Below are 18,324 nucleotides of genomic sequence, written 5' to 3' on the forward strand. Positions count from 1 at the left end.
CAGACTAAAGGAAGAGTTGGCCCTATCCATGTCCTGAATTATGGAACTAGCTCTCTGGAGGAGAATCAGGCACACACAGAAACACAAAAACTTTTCAGCGTGGGTTCTGAACCAACATCTGCTTGAAGGTGTTAGAAGATGACAAGGCGGAGAGCGTCTGGTGTGAAATGGTCGTGTACCCCTAGCCTGTTGCCGTTGCCCTGAGTGTCAGCGTGGGCTGTGCTCTCTCAGTCTCGCTGCAGAGCAGAGTGGAGCTGGGCAGAGAGAAGCCAGGCCTGTGGTCCCAGGGTTAGTGGCAGCAACAGCTTGTTCTCTGGTCATTCAGCCTGGATCAGATTACAGTGCCTGGGGCAGCACCTCAGGTCTGGGAGGGGCCCCAGAGTTGAGTGGGCAGGAGGCAAGAGCCCAGCCACAAGGTGAAGCCAGGCAGCTTTCTCCAGGGGTGTGGACTGCGGAGACAATCACAGAGGAGGTGTGTGAATGCTGGTGGCTTTGCCCTGCAAAACCTTGTGTCTGTTCCCAAGGGCACCTCAGCCTCACTCCACTGCCTCCCCCACAAGGGCCCCCAGGAGGCAGTGTCCAGCTTCCCTGGAAGGTCTCTCCAGCCCCACGCCCGCCCCAGCCCGTAGTGGCACTTCCATTTTGTACTCTTATATTATCTGGACCTTCTGTTTGCTAATCCAGAGTCCCAAGTGTTACTTTAGGGGTGGGGGAGATAGCTCAGCATTAGAACCTAAGACTTACATACTGGAGGCCCTTAAGACCCCAGGTTCAATCCCCCCAAATGCCAGAACTGAGCAGTGCTCTGATCTCTGCTTTTCTCTTTCCCATCCCCTCCTTTCTCATAAAACGAAGAAATGAATCTCCTTCCTTCCTTCCTGCCTTCCTGCCTGCCTGCCTGCCTGCCTGCCTGCCTGCCTTCCTGCCTTCCTGCCTTCCTGCCTCCCTGCCTCCCTGCCTCCCTGCCTTCCTGCCTTCCTGCCTTCCTGCTTTCTGTCCTCTCATTCTTTTTATTGAAGTGAAATTAATTACAAGACTGTATATACTTTGGGGGTGTACACTATTTATTTACTTATCTTTGGTAGGACAAAGAGAAATTGAGACAGGGGAGGGGAATCTAGAGAGAGGGAGAGAGAGAGAGAGACATCTGCATCCCTGCTTCAGCCTTCATGAAGCTTCCCCCTTGCAGGTGGGGACTCCAGGCTTGAAGCCCTGTCCTTGGACCTGGGAGTGTGTGCACTGGGGTATATTTTCAAGTCACCTCAAACTTGGTGTTACCATAGGACCCCCACCAGTGCAAGGCAGATTTTTATTTTATTTTTTTTAACCAGAGCACTGCTCAGCTCTGGCTTATGGTGATTGAACCTGGGACTTTGGAGCCTCAGGCATGAGAGTCTCTTTGCATAACCATTATGCTATCTACCCTCTGCCCAGGCAGGAAGTTTTTATGAGACAAGAGAGGAAGGAGGGTGGGGACATGGGCAGGAAGAGGATCTAAGTCCAGGATGGCAGCCTGGCGTCTGGGTCTGGGCATAGCCAGCTGGACAGACTGCTCTCTGGTCAAAGCAGGCTGTTTGCGGGGACCTGGAGCCTGGCCAGGTTTCTGTGAACCTTGATCGCTCCTTTTAACCATGTCAGCTTCCAAGACAGCTGATTCCCCTGTACTTTTCAAAGTCTGATCACACAGTTGGACACGGAGGCCAGGACTAGACATGGAGTATGGCCACAGACAGGGAAGCAATGGGTGACTGTTTCTACAACAGCCTGTTCTGTTTCCAGAGTGTGGCTGGTGGCGAGTGGGCATGCCCTGCTTTGTCCATCCACCGTCCAGCTGAGGAAAGGTCGGCTGTGTTTAGAAAGAGCCCAAGGGTTGCGGCTCCCGGAACAGTTGAGAGCAGCATATGTAAGTGGGACAAGGAGGACCAAAGCTTCTCTTTCCTTTCCCAGCATGGGCCTGCCTCCCTCGGCCTCTCTGGCTGTCACCGTACAAGGACAGGACTGGGTGGTGGGACTGTACAGGGACCCTACTCACTCTCCTGCTGCTGCTGTGACATTGCTTGATGGGAAAATCCCCCTGTGGGGCCTTGCAAATAAGTGGGACAGAAGCAACTATTTTGTTGTCTCCCCAGCAGCTTCCCAGGAGTCCTTGCTGGGTTGTAATTCAGCCTCCCCAAACTTTGTTTCTCAATAGCACAGGCTTTTGGCCAGGAGGGAGTACAGAACCTTTTTAGAATGATAAAAACCCCTTCCCAGAAACATGATTAAAATAAGAAAGAAACCCTGAAGCCAGCGGGTCACAGAGATGGGGCAGAGAGACTCTACTTTATTGCTAAGATGTACATTCTGCCAGGCTCCCTGGTGGGTGGGCCCTGGGGAACTAAACCCATTTCAGCTCCACATCCTGATCCAAAGCTGCTCAATATCACTTGGTGAGATTTTTTTTTAAGAAAACAGTATGGTGGAAAAATAATTTTTCCAGTGTCCTTTTCCTCCTGTGTTTAAAACCTGTCCTCTGTGGACTTTGTTTTTTTGAAGATACCTGCTGGGATCATTTTGTACCATTATGTCAAATCTAATCTAAAGAATAAGCTTCTTTTAAAAAAAAAAAAAATAACTCACATGGTTGGGCATTGGAATGTGGAGCCAGCTTGGCAAAGCCTTCTCTGCAGGATGCTGAAGGATCTGGGACAATGGATCTTGTGAGCTCTCTCCAGAGAGGCCTCTGCCAGGAAGGCACAGTGGAGGTTGGAGCTCACTGCCTGGGGGTGGGCAGGTGGGAGTGGGGAGGGGGCAGAAAGGTGGGTCTCCTACAGCAGCCTGGGGGTCTGCACCAAAGGGAAAGGCGTGTTGTCCTCACCCCAGGTCCTTCCTTCCCTTTTTTTCTATTCTCTGCATCCCCAGCAGATGTTTAAAATTGTGCTTTTTCTATATAAATAAGCAAATAAATAAATAAATAAATATTTCCTTTCTTGCTTTAGCCTTGCTGGAAAGAAAGAGTTTTTAAAAACAACTGTGAAGAAAGAACTGGCTCTTATAGACATGAGAAGCCTGAAATCTGTGCCCCTCTCAGTGTGTATGTGTGTGTGTGTGTGTGTGCGCGCGCGCCTGCATGCGCACACAGTGGTAAGTGTGGTAGAGGTGGTGGTGTTTTTAGCTCTTTCATTTCTTTCTGTCCATCCCATTGCCTCTGGCTTATAACAAGCACATCAAGCCCTGAGCACATTCCAGACATCACTATTGATTGTTGTTTGCTCTCCTGGTTTAACTACACCTCTATTTTTAGAAGCTGGCTTTCTAGTTATATATATATATATATATATATATATATATATATATATATATATATATATATATATATATATATAAAATCTTCAATGGTCCAGTCTTTAGATCACCCTTCTTCTTTCCGTTTCCTCAGTTCACCCCATGTTTCTCCTTCAAAGAATCTTCCTAAAATATTAGGGGGATGGAATATGGCAAAATGGGATTCTTTAAGCTTGCTAAAAAATATAGACTGAGTTTCAGGGGTCTATTTGAGCAGAAAATCAACTTGAACTGGTACTTCAGTTCAGGAGATGGAAGGAATCTGAAGGAACTCACTGTACACCATAAATGGCTTTCTGTGCACAGAGACACCCGGAGCAGGGTGTTTTACTAGGCCCCCAAACAAAACAAAATCAACCAGCCAAACAGAAAACCCAGCTGCATTATATTGCACGTGTATTTCTTCTTATGGGGTGGGGATGGTCAGCATGAAACAGATTTTCTCAGGTGACTCTTGGCAAACTGGTTTGTGACTCCATTACTAGAAGAGTTAGAAAGAACATTAAGTCTCTGCTCGGTGACATGGAGCTCACATAAAGGACTTCATTTTGCACTTGCTGTCTTGATTTTAACAGCCTTGGAAATCATCGTAGGTATCCCTAGGAATTTAGTTTTGTTTTTTTTTTATAAAGATGGGCCAAGAGAGGTTCCCTTGTCTTTGTTTTGGTTCGTGAGATACTTTGAAGTATGCTGAAGACTGATAGGTTGGTGTCCCAGCCATTTAATATGACATTATAGAACATTTGTACCCATGCACCTGAACTGCTGAATACTTCTCTATCTTTTTATTTTTTCAACTTCGAAGAAAAAGGACAACAGGAGGTTATATTAAAAATGAACTTTCCCCAGTCTGTGGAAAGAGGAAGTTAACTTTCTTATTACCATCACTTAAGTTTTTTTTTTTTTTTTTTTTTTTTTTTACTTTATGATCTTTGCATATATTTATCAGAAGACAAAGTCTACCAACATCCTATATCTTGGAACTCTGAGAGAAAACAATAGGACTTTAACGAACTTTCTGTATTCCTTTCAATTGGGGGAAAAAATTAAAGTTGCAAAGTTTCCAACATTCCTGAGTGAGGTAACTAGAGTCACAGAAAGAAAAAAATCCAACTTCCTCCATAGTCATGACTGTGATCACATTTAAGTCTGTAGTACTTGAAGGAAGCCTGTGAACTCAGAAACCCCTTGTCATTGGAAAGGTCTCAGAAAGTATGAAAGTTCTTGGGATCTGAGAAGTGCTTAAAATGCCCTCACTTTGACTTATCTGACAATGTGATCCTTCTCCTCTTCCCCCTCATTTCCCTTCTCATACTCCTTTCCCCCTTCCCCCTCCTCTTGTTGACTAATATAAAAAAGAAAAATTGCACATTCACAGTTTTGTGCTATTGAGGGGAGAGGACGGTACTGGCTGAAAAGAACTTTGAAGGGTTCTAGCAATAATTGATCTCTTGGTCTTCTTGTTGGTTACACAGGCTCAGACATAGATGAAAAGCATGAAGCTAATCCATTAAGGTTTGAGCCCTTTACTAAGAAGTGTGCTATATCTCTACAAGAATTCGAATGATTAAAGACCACAACATAAATATGGTTAAATCGTAAAATAATCTGTGGAGAGCTTTTGGTTGTTAGTGATTCTCATCTTAATGCAAGCATTTGTTTACAAAGATTTCAGAATTCTGAGTTTGATTTTAGAGATTTTAAATATGAGTCATTGAGTTTTATAATTATAAAATATATTAACAGTTTTGATTTATATCTTTTAGGTTTTATCTCAACTTTGTTACTGAAGAAGTGGATAAACCTGAAAAGTAGGTAGCCATATTTATTCTCAAATATTTGTGAGGAAAGAGGTGTAGATGAGTCACAGTAAGTCTTAGGAAAGTAACTGAAAGCACTGTTGAAGTTTATCAGCAGCACTCTTCTGGGTAGATTTTAATTTGTTCAATGATGACTTGTATTCAGTAATTACTGTATATTTTACACTCAACACTGAAATATCAGGTAGTCAGAAAGTAGGGAAGAATGAAGCTATACTTACATAATGCACCACATGGAAACATATACATGAATTAGCACAATGTCTCAGCTTCCCACCAGAATTCCATGAGATGTGAACTCCAAAAGTTGATTATTTTTAATAATTCATGTGAATTTTCCATAGCTGTTGATCCAAAACAGAAGAAGTTAACCACTGAACAGTGAGTTATTTTAGTTATATTAGAACTAAGCACAGAAGGTCCTTAAAATATAAATTTAAAGAGTTAGATGATTTCTTTTTCTCTTTACTTTCATTTTTGATGATTTGATGTGATTTATATAAATGTTTCTAAAATGAATTAAATGAGACAAATGACTTATTTTATGATTTGTATAAAACATTTCATTTTGTACCCAAAACAACATCATCTGTGTGCAGAAGAGGGACATATTTTTACATTTATTTTTATGGGAGATTAAAAGAGAGAGGGAGACAGAGAAGTGGGGGAGAGATGCCAGAGCTCCTGTCAACTCCTGTTTGTAATGATGGAGTTTCACCTGGCACCTCTAGGTCTCCCGCCATGCAAATCCTGTACTCTAGCCACCTTTGAGTTATAGCTTTGGTCTGGGAAATAGTATTTTTCATTATGTTGAAAATATAGACAGAATCAAACAATTCTTTAAGTCATCTGGCTTTAGTTCCATATCCCCTCTATTTTAACCTTTGTGCTAGAAACCTCCTACATGATGAGTAAGACTTGTCTGGAAGATTTCACTGTCTAGTCAGTGAGTCAAGATGGGTAGAGGTAAATGCACTTGCTCTGATTGGCAACACTTTACTTACCCCATTTCATAGAGCTTAACTGCAGCTAGGGAACCCTTGTTTACAGAGAGTTGGAAATGATAAGTAGAGGCAACTAGGTACATAGGAGAGGGAGGAGGGGAGGAAGGGAGTGTGTTGGTTCTGAGAAGGGGAACAAGGAACATTAACATGTACAAAGGTGAGTCTGGGAAGGCGTCTAAACATCAGAGACAGTGGCCAAGGCTTGACAGTTGAGACTAAAGCGGCTGAGTCTGGCTCTAGGTTTGTGGGGAGATAGCAAGTTTGTCGACTAGATCTGGCCAAGTGCAGTTTTCATCATATACACACCTTTAGCTGAGGTTAAAATGATGTTTCCAATCCCCTGAATCAAGTGTTACAGAAATCAGCTGTTGTATTGAGAAGCAGGACAGCCCTGTGAGCATACTGTCTTATTTATAGCTGGAATCATGGCAGAGAACATGCACTTTTTACCGGGAACTATTCCTCCCTAGTGCTGCTTTGATAAGCTGTATGATATGCTCAGCCCATTAATCTCAGAGATAATAGGCTATCTGTCTGTCATTTTCCCATTAGAGAATTATCGGTGTGTTCAGTGGGAACTCAAGGCAGAGAAGGCTCTTCCTAGAGCTTACGGAAGAGAGTGACTTTCCATTGTGCTCAAGAGATGGCTGTGGTTTGTGACTGTCTCTTTTAAGTCTAAAATCATTTTAAAGAAATAATTTATCAAAACCTAGGATCCGGGAGACTCTTTCTTATGGAGAGATGACAAATTATACTTTCATGTCTATGACATATCCCATAGCATTTATTATATAGTATACATCAGTGGTAATTTTTTTCTCAATTTAAGAACCTCAGTTTCACACAACGTCAAAGATACAACTTACACTGTTTTTTTTTTCTTGTAAAGAAATACCCTCGGGGCCAGGTGGTGGTGCACTTGGTTAAGCGTGCACATTACAGTGCACAAGGATCCAGGTTCAGGGCCCTGGTCGCCACCTGCATGGGGGAAGCTTCATGAGCGGTGAAGCAGTGCTGTAGGTGTCTCTCTGTCTGTCTCCCTCTCTATCTTCCCCTCTCCATTTCTCTATGTCTCTATACAATAATAAATAAATAAAACATTAAAAATTAAATAAAACATAAAAAAGAATATGGAGATATTAAAAAAAATTAAAAATATCCTGACCTCAAAGTAATGAGTATGACAATAGTAGTTGTCTGAGCTAGTCTGTATAGACATCTAGTGACTACCAAGTTACTGTTGTTCCTGTTTTAATTGCCATCAGGATCGTCACTGAGGGACAGTGCCCACATGACTAATCTACTATTTCCAGTTACCTTTTGAAAATCCATTTTTGATAGAGAAATTGAGAGAAGGGGAAAATAGAGAGACAGAGAGACACCTGCAGCCCTGCTTTACCATTTGAGACACTTCTTCCTTGTATGTGAGAATAAGAGGCTTGAACTTGGGTCCTTGTGCATGGTGATGTTTGTGTTCTAGTAAGTGTGCCATTTCCTGGCCATGTTTTAATCTACATAATTGTTTTATCTTTTTACTGTGTTTATATGTAATGTTATTTTCACTATTTCAGAAGTTTCAAAAGCTATAGCATTTCTTTTCACTTTTTAAATAAATGTGTGCAAAATTATTTCACATCATCTTGAAGCTTAGTCTGATATAAAATTGAGTATAAATTTTATTATCTCTCCTGTTCTTGTGTACAGATTTCATCAAATTTTTATATTTAGAGAAAATAAGCTCTCTATTTGCAAGAAGCATAAGAGGGAAAATTTTGCTAATTTTAAACAACCCCTAAAGCTAATATTATTATTACTTACTATATTGGATGATGTATTCTCTTTTTCCACAAATCCTGATTTCTGAAAATGTTATTTAATATTCCTAGAGTGGTTATCATCTTATATTGTATTTAAGATCTGAAAGTGAGAAACTTCTCAGGAGAGATTAAACAAGTTCTCTAGAATTTTGAGGTCATGGTAATGAGTCACTGCTAAGACTGCAGTTGATGAAAGGAACCTGTGATGTCTTTGTGTTTTGTTTTCATACGATATACTTAGATATTCAAATTTTTGCATGGAGGTCCAGGGTGAAATGTAGCCCACACATTTATTTTCTCAGAATACGAGAAATCTACAAAATCTCTGTACTGCAGAGTCAAGGCTGATTTTGTATTGTGCATTTGTGAACCCAAGAAAGTCAGGTCTGTGAGCAATTTATCCCATGTCCTTATCTGAAGAGTACCTTTTCTCTGCAGTTCTAACAATCAGTCTAGGGCCTTTTTAAAAACCAAATCTTATTTGTGAAAAACAGACTGCCTGGGAAATATTTATGGTTGGATATAGAGAACAGATGGTAACCTTATGTAGCCCCTAGGCAGATGTGTAATTTGTATGATTCTGTAGGTATCCAAAATACTGTGAGTTACAAGGGAGAGTCATTACAATTCCATCCTGTTGGTCTGCTTCTAAATTCTGCTTCTGAGACCCCTTCTGTTTCATTGGTTTAATCCCCCCTGCTTAACACTGTATTCTATTTACATAACCACTGTTAACTAAGCACCCCCCTGCCTCCAGGGCATTGGTTTAATCCTCACTGTTTTGAACGTTTTTTCCTTCTCCCCACCCCCTATCCTACGTACATCCTCTTTGGACCTGCCTCTTCCGCCTCAGGATATATAAGGACAGGATTGTGATTAGAGATAGCTTAGACTGAGCTGTGTTCCACGTGAATAAAGAATGAACTGCATACCACTCAGCCATGAGTCCCTGGTCATCTCTCTCTCCCACCCGTGAAGCTAGTCCGACACCATCCCTTTTGGGATGTGCCAGGTTAGACGCGCTTCCCAGTCAGTCACAGTGTCCAGGTATGTGGCAGGGCCCGACTTCTTGGCAGCTGGTGAAATGGATCATCAGCTGAAAATGCTCTCCCCCCCCCCAATTTCATGATCCTCCTCCACCTACATCATCACATATTCTCTACATCATGACCTCATGGAAAAGGTGATCGTTAATTTGAGCCAGTGAAAATAGCAACATGTTTGAAAGGTACAGCAGAGAAGGTAAACCAAGGTTTCATGGTCACAGTGTTCTTCTCTTAATAGACCTTGTCATTTCAGTGGAAATCTTTCAGGCTACCTGACATTACTCTTCCTGGGATAATTTTAGAACTGCTACTATAAGCTTCTCCTATGGAACAGTTGCTTAATTATTGGGACAAGTGAGAAAGAAGTTAGGAGATTAATGGAATAAAAATAATTTGACTGTTAATAAAAATAGCTCATGTCTTCTCCTATGAAGTCTCACCTACTCTTTATTTTTAACTATATATATATTTATCAGAGCACCGCTTAACTCTGGCCTATGGGATGCTGGGGAATGGACCTGGGACCTTTGGTGCCTCAGGAATGAGTCTTTTTGTAGAACCATCGTGCTGTCTCCCAACCCAATCTCACCTACTCGTTAGAGCTTATAAAAATCAGGGGAGTGATTTCTATTTAGTTTATTACCCTCATGATGCTATAAATGATCTTTCTGGCCATATTTTCTTCTCTAAGAGGAGTTTTGTGTCTCTGATACTACGTCCTTTGGGTATTTTTATGTGAACATGTAGTAGTAACCATTGACGTTTTGTAAAATATGTAAGTATTGGGTTTTATAGATGTCTATTGCATGGTGGCTGATTCCACAAATAAGCTTGCTAGAGCAGTGGTGCTCTTCTGAGGAACATGACTATCCAAAGCTCAGACCATGAAGGTGACAGACCCCCCCCCCCCAAGAATATCTAAATCTTAAAACACGGTTGATCTTCCAGATGTAATTAGAGGAGCAGCAACAACTAGTGGGTGCATCTTTTTTTTTTAATAAAAGTGTCTTTATTTGCGAATATAATGAGGTTTGCCTTCTGACATTCCTTTGTGGCTATGGTGCCATCTATCACTGTTCAGAAAGTTAACACAGTACGGAGAAGGTATCATTGAGATGTATAATGTTTGTGATCTGGCTCTGAGACTGATAAATCATGCCTCCTGTTGAAAGTCAAGAAATGAATTGCTTTCCTCCGACCTTGGGGGTCTGAGATTAGTCGGTCTGACTATAAGACCTGCTCCTGTGTTCTTGCCACCTTCATTTATTCCTTCTGTTCTGCAGAATGGAAGTCAGAGTCCCAGAGGAGGTTGAGAGAGCTTGACATCACCAGTCACTTTTGAAGAGCAGGCTCTCCACGCACTCTGAATAATTAGCTTTAATAGAAGGTTTAAATAATCAGAGTGCCTTGTTTAATTAATCCTCTGCCTGCTTCCAATTTATATTAATTGAGGTCTCAAAGTCATCACACCTTGAACTTAGAAGAGGAGAAAGTTGGCTTGGGAAAAATGACCAGAGGGGCTGGGTGGTGACACCCACTTGTTGCAATGTGCAAGGACTCGGGCTCAAGCCCCCAGTCCCCACCTGCAGGGGGAAAGCTTTGCAAGTGGTGAAGCAGGGCTGCAGGTCTCTTTCTCTCTCCTATCTCCTCCTTCCCTCTTGATACCTAGCTGTCTCTAGTAAATAAATAAATATAATCTTAAAAATTTTTTAAAAAGAGAAAAGGAAAAATGAGCAGAGACGTTTTGTACAGTAAGCTTCATCAGACTCTGTGGAACAGAAAGGGTCCTAAACAATCATGGCATTTCCATGTGATTCAGATGTTGCACTCTTAATTCTGAGCATATGTACTTTGATTCCTTGTTGACTTGTATTAATCCAGAGTGCAGCACTTTTTCATATTATTATGCTGCATTGCAAGGCTTATTTGCTTACAAAACATAGAAGGCAGTCAACCTGGCTAAAAAGGCCAGAAACAAAACACATTTGAAAGTTCTTTTTTTTTTTTTTTTGGCCCAAATGTGCTGTAGCAAAAGTTGCTTGATAACATGAAAGCTTTATTTGAAGTCTTTTATCTTGCATGTTGGCCTTTTAAGGATGCAGTCTCCTTTGAAAGACAAATCTTCCTCTGGATAGGCTTTTAAACTTCCTAACTTAAGAGCTACTAAAAGAAAAAGATTATGTTTTGACTCTATCTATCTATCTATCTATCTATCTATGTATATGCATATTTATGTGAAGATCACAGAAATATATTTTGTGACCTCTAATCACAAACTAGTGTTATATGCATTATTAGAATATTTCAGCTGATTTCACAAATACACAGGTGAGAGTTATATTGACTAGTTTTTACAGAAAGCCCTCTAAGTAGATGTATGTGGAAACATCTGTAATGTTCACCAGTATTAACTTGTAGAAAAACTGTCTGAATGAATTTCCTTAAACTGATGTCTCCTTACCTATTTTAGTCATGAAACTAAATTTATATCCAATTGTACAAGAATCTGGGGGGAAGTGAGATGCGCATTAGTGAGAGCAGGCGTTGCTTGCATTGTCTTTCTGTGTGATAGGGATTCTCATCAATTGTTGAAATAATTGCTCTTAAAATAGTTTTTTAAGAAAAATTTTGTGTATTTCCCATTTTGTGTATTTCTTCTTGAAAGACATGGACAGCTTGATAAATCCATTGTGGAATACCTTTCATAGGGACAGCATTGTATTACTGACTGAGACTCTGGGACAGACTGAAGGTCACTGCCTTTCCAGGTAGCTCAGAGAAGAGATGGTTCTGTGCTCAGAGAAAGCGAGGTCAGCAAGCCATTCTTTCTGGCCTTTGTTCAGTCTAAAAATCTTCCACTCATGGAACATGTGTTTGATGTACTCCAGGATCAACATCTTGTATTTCTCAGCTTCACCTGCACCTAATAAGGACATTTGGCTCAAACAGAATTTGTTCATGCAAGGCTACAGTGTCAGATAAGTCGTGTGAAAGGATAGGATCCGATTATGATTTATCATTGCTAATCAAGAAGGACAGATCCCAAATCAACCAAGTGCTTTGCGGAAGCCCTCTGCATGTATTTCTTTAATATTTATTTTTTTATTTCCCCTTTTGTTGCCCTTATTGTTTTTTATTATTGTTGTAGTTATTATTGTTTTTGTTATTGATGTCATTGTTAGATAGGACAGAGAGAAATGGAGAGAGGAGGGGAAGACAGAGAGAGGGAGAGAAAGACAGACATCTGCAGACCTGCTTTACCGCCTGTGAAGCGACTCCCCTGCAGGTGGAGAGCCGGGGGCTTGAACTGGGATCCTTGAGCCGGTCCTTGCGCTTTGCTCTACCTGCGTTTAACCTGCTGCGCTACCACCCGACCCCCAGTATTTTTTTACTGTATGGATTCTGACCCCGTTGGGAAGTTAGTGCTTTTGTTGTTTTACATTTTCTCATATTATTGTCTCTAGATTCTACTTTAATTTTTATCAGAGTTTGTATAGATTGATTTAAAAAAATTTTAATATTTATTTATTTATTCTCTTTTTTGTTGCCCTTGTTGTTTTATTGTTGTAGTTATTGGTGTCATTGTTGTTGGATAGGACAGAGAGAAATGGAGAGAGGAGGGGAAGACAGAGAGGAGGAGAGAAAGACACCTGCAGACCTGCTTCACTGCCTGTGAAGCGATTCTCCTGCAGGTGGGGAACCGGGGGCTCAAACCGGGATCCTTAAGCCGGTCCCTGCGCTTTGCACCACCTGCACTTAACCCGCTGCGCTACCGCCCGACTCCTGTGTAGATTGATTTTTAAGCCAGGGTTCTGTGGAGGTATCATGCCTGCATGATTCACTCCTCTTGGAGGACCTCTCTTCCACTCCCACTCTGCCCCCCTTTCCAAAGAGAGGGTGGGAGACAGAGAGAGAAGGACAGACCCCCAGCACCAGCTTGTTAAGCTGCTCCTTTGCATAGAGCTCCCATGTGGTGTCCAGGTGCTGGAACCTGGGTCCTGCTCATGGTAGATGTGTGTTGTGCCTGAAACTTGAGAAGCAGAGCCACATGCTGAGGAGAAATAATAGTGGATGATTGAATGTCCCCCTATGTTTGTGTTCCCTCTATGTCTCCACAAATTGAGAAATGCGGGGATCAGAGAATATCAAGATTTAGAGACCATCTAATCTAAGCTTCCCATCAGATTAACCACATCTCCTTCCTAAGATATTTAAGCAGAAACAGTTCACATAAGGTGGCTATCATCTCTTTGAACTGAGGTGTAATAATACATCTCGCTCGCTGTGCAAATCGACGGCCTGCTAATGGCTCTAGCCCTTCCAGGACTTGATAGATTGTTGGGTAGCTGCATACATACAGTAAGTCAAATGCCTTGACTATTAACATTATTACCCATATGAAGAATTAAATGGTACACCCCAGACACTGCAGAATTAGAATCCTCCTAGCAGAAGGGAACTGCCTTCCATAATCAGATGTCATGTCTGCCCTTTGGTCCCCTTGCTGTGGAGTTCAAGAGGCAGGCAGTGATCCTATCACCTAAATTCACATTTATGCAAGTCAGCTACCTTCTATGTGCCTGGATTTGAGAGCTTACGATTGTATCCAGAACATGGCACACAGATCAGCCTTCCATTCAGGGAGAAACACATGTTAGGCCACTATTATCTACTCCAGAACTTACTGCCAGACAGAGTTAACTTTACTTAAAAGTCTTCAAAATAAATAAATTAATACTAATATTAACAACAATAATAATATCCTTATTGCTCCTCAGAACCAGAGACAAGATCCATCCACTAAAGGATTTTGATATTTTTGTCTTTGTCACCTTCAAACATTGCCTTGATTTACCAGCCTGCTCAGGGATAAAGAGATCTCTGGTTCTGCCTGGCACAAGCCCAGTGTCCACTGCCAAGGGCTAAACCACTTTACCTGGGGAGGAAAAGCCTTTCCGGGAAGATTTCCCTCACTCTCATGAACCACCAGCATGCTCACTCACTGAGCCTTTGAGAACAGCTCTGGATCAGAAAATCAAGATTCACATACTATCTCTTGCTAACTAGCTGCTTCACCTGGGGCCGACCTCTAGAATTGCTTCTGCATCTTTGCCGAGCACTTTAAATTGAGGGTACCGATCCCTCCATTCCAGATCTGATGGGGTTGTGAGGATGAAATACGTGAGACCCCAAAACATTAGTGAGTTTGACAAGACATACATAAATATCATCTATAACCCAAATATATACTCTTCAGAGCTTAGAATACTCTGTAATCTTGGAGCAAAACCTCGAAAGGATCAGCATAACTGTTTTATGAACGGGTCTGCCTTTTACACACACACACACACACACACACACACACACACACACACACGACCTATTAATCAGTTGAAAAATCATCCCGCTTCCTCAGCAAATTGCCCAATTACTAGTTGTTAAAAGGTCGGGGAGACAACAGGAGCCACCTTTTATTTCATAGTCTCTTGCCTCCCTCACTTGGCAGGACTTACACACACTGTAATCATAAGGGTTTTTTTTTTTGTCTCTTTAAATTTCTTTATTGGGGGATTAATAGTTTACAGTCAACAGTAAACTACAATAGTTTGTACATGTGTGACATTTCCATGTAACAAACACTACACCCCCACTAGGTCCTCCTCTGTCATCATGTTTCAGGACCTGAAACCCCTCCCCAAGTCTTTGACTTTGGTGCAATACACCATTTCCCCCCTTTTTTTCTTTTTAAATTTCTTTATTGGGGAATTAATGTTTTACATTCGACAGTAAATACAATCATTTGTACATGCATAACATTCCCAGTTTTCCATATAACAATACAACCCCCAATAGGTCCTCTGTCATAGAAGGGCTTTTTTTTTGACTGGTGTGTTTTCTCATTCTGAACCAAGTATTTGCTTAGCACATGTGAACTGTCTTCCTGACACGGCTGGCACTGATCTCAGTTGTGGGCGCTTTGTACTGCTGCCGTGGTCACCTGTGTTCAGGTTCTCTAGTTTACCAAGAATTTCCTTGATGAAAGCTGACAAACCAAGTCTTGATCTGAGTGACTAGTACCATGTGCTGAGCTTGTTATTTCCTTTTCTAGAGAGGTAGCGATTGGACTTGTGCAAAACAGGGGAGCGCGACCATTGGTTCAGTTAGGCAAAGGGGGTTGCTTCACTGGAGATGGCATAAGCGGTCACAGAAATAGAGTCTGTGCTGTCTCTTCTGAGTGTTGGTCTGAGTATCTGAGAGCGGGCTCCAGGTAGTGGGCGAGATTGCTCCTCATTACATATGTGACTTGCATTCTCCAGTGAAGTCAGAACATGAGCACCTAGGAACCAATCCAGCTTTGTCTGGTTACTGAGCTTCTGAGAGTCCTTGAAGCATGGCGGGCCGCCTCTGGCAGGCCGTGCTGAGCAGAAGGGGCCTCTAGCTGTGCACAGGGTAGCTGTCTGAGGAAGTAGCTCTGCTGTGGAAGCAAAAGCTTGAGGGAGAGTAAGAACTAGAAAGCTCCAGTCGAGAAGTGAAGGCTCGCAGACAAGCACACAGAGCTCACAGACACACACAGAGCCCAGAAAGCGCCCCGTGGCTCCAAGAGGGTAATGTATTCACTACTTCGGCCAAACCAGTGGACACTGCAAAGGGGACGGAAGGGAAGATGGTAGTGTAAGCAGGTGCTGAGATGCTGTGAGTGTCAGTCTTCATTTGGACGGGGTGTGTAGGAGGTTTGGGTATATGTGAAGCAGTTTCTTTTTTTAAAATATTTATTTATTCCCTTTTGTTGCCCTTGTTGTTTTATTATTGTTGTTACTGCAGCTGTTGTTGTTGGATAGGACAGAGAGAAATGGAGAGAGGAGGGGAAGACAGAGGGGGAGAGCAAGACAGACACCTACAGATCTGCTTCACCACCTGTGAAGCGACTCCCCTGCAGGTGAGGAGCCGGGGGGCTCGAACCAGAATCCTTTGCGCCACGTGCTCTTAGCCCACTGTGCTACCTCCCGACTTCCTGTGAAGCAGTTTTTGAAGAACAAGTGGTGACAGGGTCAGAAAGTCAAGAAGGACAAGGAAATATACAGTTAAAAGAGGAGCGGATCCAAGAAGTCACAGTTCAATCTTACTTTATTTTCAGTAGAAACAGAACTTTGAGAAGATAAGTACTTTCTGATTTTGGACCACTGCAAGTGTTAGGCAATCTTGCAAATCAAGGGGCAGGAGCTCTGGAAAAATCATCATAATCTCCACACTGTCCAAGCCCAAAGATACAGCTGAAACTATGCAGACAAAATGGCTGAATCAGTGTGGGCTAGCTAAGTAGCTCCATGGGGAAGTGACTTGCTTGACCATGCATGGGCTACAGGTTCACGCCCGACCCTCCACTGCATTTGGTGCTGTGGTGTCTTTTCCTACACAATTCTCTGTCTCTGTCATATATATTGATCCTAAGGCCTTGAAACACTAGTGACCACCAAAAAATACAATAATGAAATAAAAATAAAGGTAAGTCAGTGTAGTGTTCACATATGCTCTTCAAAAGTAGAGTCACCTTTCATTAATGTAAAAGATGCTCTTGGTTATTCTGCATGCCAATGGAAGAAGAAAGGATATCCGATCATATGAGAAGAGAGTTAATTTTACAATACAATTTGTATTGCAAAAGCTCCAGAATAGGGAGTTGGGCGGTAGTGCAGCGGGTTAAGCGCACATGGCGCAAAGCGCAAGGACCAGAGTAAGGATCCAGGTTCGAGCCCCCGGATCCCCACCTGGAGAGGAGTCACTTCACAAGTAGTGAAACAGGTCTGCAGGAGTCTGTCTTTCTCTCCCCCTCCTGTCTTCCCCTCCTCTCTCCATTTCATTTTGTCCTGACAATGATGACATCAATTACAACAACAATAATAACTACAATAACAATAAAAAACAACAAAGACAACAAAAGGGAAAATAAATAAATAAAAAAGCTCCAGAATAGGAGAATTTGGTTAGGTCCCTGGGGTTCTGGGCAGAGATTTCAGCCAGAATACTTTAGATATCCAGCTTGGAAAAGTGACGTAGACTGTTGTCTAAGTCCTTCTGGTTGTGTGCTAACATTTAGAGTCTACTTAAGTTACTGACTAGTTAGAGTCATTATGGGGAGCCATGGTAAAGTTTTAAGTTATTGGGGATGGAGTGTCACTTAGTAAAATTATCTGCCTACCTACAGGCCCAGAGATAGCTTATTTGGTAGAGTACACATGCACAAGGACCTAGGTCTGATTCCCCAGACACCACATAAAAGCACCTTGCAAAGGGGAGACTTCATGAGCAGGGGAGCAGTGGCATGGCATCTCTCCTTCTCTCTGCCTAGCCCTCAATATAATAATAATAATAACAACAACAACAATATCCACTGGGAGTAGTAGAATCATATAGGCATGAAGAACCAGAAAATATTCTGGTGGAAAAAACAAGTTGGCTGCTTATCTAAGGAAAGAGTGAGTTTTATACTCTATTTTAAGATGCGTATTCATTCTCTAGTCACCTCGTAAGTAGCTATGCTACTGCGTATCTTGCATGCATTTGTGAGAATTAAAAGCCTGATACTAGTGCTTCTGACCACACCTGGCTGGTAGTAACACTCAGGTAGAGACAGGTCAGTCACTGATGCTGTTCATTATGGGCATCCTGTCAGGAGCCCAGTGGTAACCAACAGGGATAGGTGAACATGGGTGAGTGCTTTCTCTCCACCTGACAGAGGAGGTGGGCCTGAGGGGCATGAATACTACGCAAAAGACGTCGTTGCACAAGGACCTTTGCCATGGAAAGCTGGAATGATGTCAGTCACAGAGGGTGGCTTTTTTGGTTTTGTTTTTGCCTCCAGGGTTATTGCTGGGGCTCGGTGCCCGCACTATGAATCCACTGCTCCTGGAGGCCATTTTTCCCATTTTGTTGCCCTTGCCGTTGTGCTTGTTATTGTTATCATAGCTGTTGTTGTTGTTGGATAGGACAGAGAGAAATGGAGAGAGGAGGGGACGACAGAGAGGAGGAGAGAAAGATAAGACAACTACAGACCTGCTTCATAGCTTGTGAAGTGACCTCTTGTAGGTGGGGAGCCAGGGCTCGAACCGGGATCCTTACGCCGGCCCTTGCACTTTGCGCTATGTGCGCTTAACCCACTGCACCACCGCCCGACTCCAGAGGGTGGCATTTCTAAACTCTGTCACGGCAGGTGGGTTTAAAAAGCTTGTAGCAATTCCTAATCGGGTTTCTTTACTTTCTCCCTTTTTCTCTTTCCCCTTCCTTCCTTCCTTCCTTCCTTCCTTCCTTCCTTCCT

At 42.4% G+C, this 18,324-nt stretch overlaps 1 protein-coding gene across 1 annotated transcript in view; it reads left to right on the plus strand.

Moving 5' to 3' along the window:
- SLC7A11 (solute carrier family 7 member 11) overlaps window positions 1–18,324 on the plus strand; it is an 82,438-nt gene that overhangs the window by 27,474 nt on the left and 36,640 nt on the right. Inside the window, exon 6 of the mRNA XM_007523751.3 lies at window positions 5,091–5,135. Within this exon, the coding sequence (XP_007523813.1) occupies window positions 5,091–5,135 (45 nt within the window). The remainder of the gene's footprint in view (window positions 1–5,090; window positions 5,136–18,324) is intronic.

The sequence above is a fragment of the Erinaceus europaeus genome, chromosome 19 (assembly GCF_950295315.1).
Source record: "Erinaceus europaeus chromosome 19, mEriEur2.1, whole genome shotgun sequence".
In the NCBI taxonomy this organism is placed as follows: Eukaryota; Metazoa; Chordata; class Mammalia; order Eulipotyphla; family Erinaceidae; genus Erinaceus; species Erinaceus europaeus.